General features: G+C 38.4%; 1 protein-coding gene across 1 annotated transcript in view; it reads left to right on the forward strand.

Moving 5' to 3' along the window:
• The first annotated feature begins 1,161 nt into the window (after positions 1–1,161).
• The window catches only part of LOC137998091 (gamma-aminobutyric acid receptor-associated protein), a 7,898-nt gene continuing 4,838 nt past the window's right edge, over positions 1,162–4,221 (forward strand). Inside the window, exon 1 of the mRNA XM_068844505.1 lies at positions 1,162–1,365. Coding sequence (XP_068700606.1) covers positions 1,276–1,365 — 90 coding nt within the window. The 5' untranslated portion in view covers positions 1,162–1,275. The remainder of the gene's footprint in view (positions 1,366–4,221) is intronic.

The raw sequence follows: 4,221 nt of genomic DNA on the forward strand, positions 1-4,221 counted from the left end.
TCTATTTCATGTTTATTAATTTTGTAAGAGGACCTCGTGTCGTCCAATTCGGTCTGTAATCATACTCCTGATAAACAACGGCACGGTCGTCCGATTTTGTTATCACTCGTACGATTATAGACCAAATTGGACTAAACTCAGTGCAAGGTATTGCCTAATAGAGCAGCTTTCAAATGACTAATTGGTTTAAAAATCACGCGCCAGTTTATTGACCAATGAAAAGGAAACCAAAACCAATCGCGACCTGCACACACGATTTTTCCCGCCCTTTGAGTAAGTTACCTACATACCGGGAATTGCTACGAATTTGTATTGGTTCATTGCGCTGTTTGCATCCGCTGTGATTGGTTGAAGTAGTTACTTTGGTATTTGTTTTACGGCACTCAATTGAAAACTACTCTAATAGACATAGCTGCCAAGTAAAAACATTATTCATTTGCTTAATCAATGATAAGAATGCAAAGGAAAGTTGGAAATATCATCGCAGTTAGTTGAAGCATTTGCAAAGGAAGCCTGAGAAAATCCAGGCTTGAATGGAATTCAAACGCATCATGCACTTGCCTTACCAACTGATCATATCAAGCCCGCTTTTTGGGAGCTTCAAGTTTATGCCGTACGAGGTGAAAGAGATGATTCCTTTTTAATACATGAAGGTTAATTTATTTGAACTGCGGAATAGAATAAAATGAAAGTTGGCCACCGGAGAGAGTTTTCGATCCCTTCATTTTCAATTTAGGATCAGCAGACCTGCAATATTTTGCATTGTGACGGAAGTGTGTGAAGCTTTCTGACTCTTTATCAACATCCACGACGTCTTTGTTGCAAATGCTACAATCTTAGGCTTAAAAATAAGATAGAAATTCGTGATAGGCTGGCAGCGCAAACGTGACTCGATTCAAAAGACAACTTTGTTGGAAGAGCGGCAAAACACTGCAACATTGGGTATTTATCATTTGATAACACTTGATCGAACAAAAATGTTGCATGACCATCTTCCAACATGGGCGGCCAAACGGTCGAACAATGTTGGATCAAGCAAAGTTGGAGCGTTGAATCAACTATGTTCCATAGTTTGGCCACGACGTATTTTTTGCATATTCTTACTTCCGGTTTGCTCATGCATAAAAATAACCTCAATTACTACGTCATTTACACGATACCACGTGATCACCACAAGCGAAGCGCCATTTTGGTTCTGTTTTGGAAGACTTTAAAGCACTTTTTTCCCTTTGGATATTAACTAAAGGAGTGTAGAAACCCTGACATAGTGCACTAATGAAGTGGGAATATAAGGAGGAGCATCCTTTCGAAAAACGAAGGGCTGAAGGCGAGAAAATACGAAAGAAATATCCTGATAGAGTTCCGGTAAGTATAAAAGCTCTTAAATTCTCGTATCGTTTACGTTTTATATAACATTTCCGAAGTTTTTGAAGCTACGAGGGCGTGCTTGGTTCAAAGTTACCTTATCAGTTGTTTTCTGGTAACTTGAAATCTGAGTTCTTCTCTTTTTATTAAGCTAGCCACTGACAGGCAAAATATCTGTCGTCGTCTTTTTTTGGTAACGTACCACACTTCGCCATTAATTTTGCTTCTTTGGTTCGTATGTAGTCGAAGAAGTGAGATTCAGGCGTAATCTGCTACAAAATCGCACGACTGTCTTCCAAGCAAGATGTTGTGTAACTACTTTCAAATTTTGTAAAGTTTCACCCCATCTTTACACTGTACATCTGTTTCCATTTTAGTTGGCTAATTAAGGATTCGTACAGACTACCAGCATTTTTAAAATACCTTATATTTCTTAAAATTAGAAAACTATTGTTGCAATCTATGGACACTTACTAATCACCTGTCAATGTCATCATCATTAGTTTGGTGCTCCTTTCTGTCACCAGAATTAAGAGCCTAGCATCCTCTAGTCGTCAATAAGAATCAGACAGTCATTATTAGGCTCCAATCCTTTTCCATGATGATTGCGATTTTTACAAGTTTGCGTGATTCGTCATTGGGAAATATATCTCCCTCTTTTGCCTCGGTAGATGAGACTTTCTTGTTTGAAAATATATTACCACTACCTAATTAATTTAGGAACAGAGGGCTCAAACCAATTGCGATAGTTACAACGTAATATTAATGAACCATTTTGTGATATTAACAAAGTAGAGTTATGTATGATTTATATTTGTGTCGGCTACATGTATGTGTACTTTGATAAAGCTTGTATTCACAACCATCATGCCAAATTAACTCAGCTTATCTGTGTTAGGGATATCTTTGTACAAAAAGCCTGCATTCTACAATGCTTGTTAACAGTATACAGTAGTTGCACAAGAAATATTTTTTGTGACCATTTGACCAAGTCAATGCATCATTTGTTTCCATCCATTACTTTTATCCGAAGAACATGTTGATTTATTCTAAAATCCATGATCACTTAGATTCTTTTGTTCTGCTAATGGTTGGTTATCGATGATAGGGATCCTTGCTTGCCATTCAGTTTAATACTTGTACCAGTTTGCCAACCAAAATGGGTTTGTGAGAGGATGGTTGTAAGGGTTAGGGTTGGGTTAACCCTAACCCTAACCCTATACCAGGGCTACCCTCCACAGTAGAAATGTGAATGTGGTAGTTCCTAGAGAGGGACTGTACTCTAGCCATACTCCAAGGAGCTTGTGCTGGTCCATTGGTTATACAATGCTGTTTTAATGTGTACATGTAACAATGTAACACCCAATCTTCCTTATTCGTAATGGGTAAGACTTTGCTTTTGCCTTTGCTTGGGACTTGATGTCCCAATTTTGTTAAGTCAGGCCTTCTGATAGGGCATGATTAAAAAACAGAAATTGTGCAAACGTTTCAGTGCAGATTATGCAATTGGGAAGGATCATTGTGTGAAAAACTATGCAAATTGTGCAAATTGTGCAATATTTCCTGAGCTATTGTAAGCCTAGGTTTTAGGGTAAGAAAACCGCTTTTGTGTTGCTCTGGGTCGGGTTCCTGAAAGGTGTAATACATGTAACTCTATTCCTGGTATAAATGTGACTTATTCCAGGCACATTTATCCCTAGAATAGGGTTATTACACCCTTTCAGGAACTGGCTCCTGGAGACAATTTGAACACTAGGAAACAATAATTAAGTGTCTATGCTTAACTTTGATTGAAAAAGACGAATCATTAAGTATACACCAATGCGAGGTCTTATCCATGACCTTGGCTCAACTAAACTGGAAAGAAAGCACACTTAAACTGCGTACATGCAAAATAGTTCAGAGATGTATCCAGAGTGGGTCATTGCGTCCTGGGACGCAGTCGTTTTCCTTTTACACGCATAGGATATCGAACAAAGTGTCCAGTTGGACGCAGAAAAAAATCGAATGTTTATGCAAATTACAAACGCCAGGAAAAACATGCGAACGGCGTATTTCACAAGGAAATTGAACATTCCCATTTCTCACATTGGAGTAATGATCGAGTTCCTAAATTTCAAGGTAAGCTGTTATTTTCGGATTTTTGTAGTTGAATAATTTCATTTTGTCAACCATTATGTCCAGCTTCATAAGTTCAGTTTTGAATTCGCACGTGTTGCGTGACATGATCTGAGCGGTTTTTTACGTGAGACAATCGGCGACACTTTCGATCTGCCGCCAGTGATAATATAACATTTCAGTCGAAGTTCAGTTTGTTGCATGCTTTCCAAGTGAATTTCAAGCGTGAAATGAGAGATAATTCAAAGGCAAAGTATGTTAAATTTTTGTTGTAATTAATTCCGGGCGCGCACGTGTCATCGTCTGGGTTCTTGTTTTGCCCGTAACGTGTCTGTTTTGCAAATTATGCAACTTTTCTTCGGAGTTAGTGTTAAAATTAATGTGTTAAACATGAAACTTGAATGTATTCAATCGCTTGATTATTAACGTTGGCCATGACGAAGTCATGGCCGCACAGGCCGACGATGAACTGTGTATCGATCACTTACATTTGTTTACTCTTTTGTTCCTAAATTACACCTCAAGTGTCGTTAAAATAAATGATGCTCTTTTACGGAAAATTGAGATTCAGTTCCTTTTTTTTTGCTGTGGAGATCTAGATCATTTATCAACTGGAGCCAACAGTTCCTACAGCGTACGGATTCGATTCCTCGAGACGTTTTCAATGTGACAGATGGAGCTTTGACAGCCCACGCATTTTGAGCGATGAATCAACAGGCACAACAGTTTCAAAGAGAT

Source organism: Montipora foliosa, chromosome 3, assembly GCF_036669935.1.
Source record: "Montipora foliosa isolate CH-2021 chromosome 3, ASM3666993v2, whole genome shotgun sequence".
Lineage (NCBI taxonomy): Eukaryota > Metazoa > Cnidaria > Anthozoa > Scleractinia > Acroporidae > Montipora > Montipora foliosa.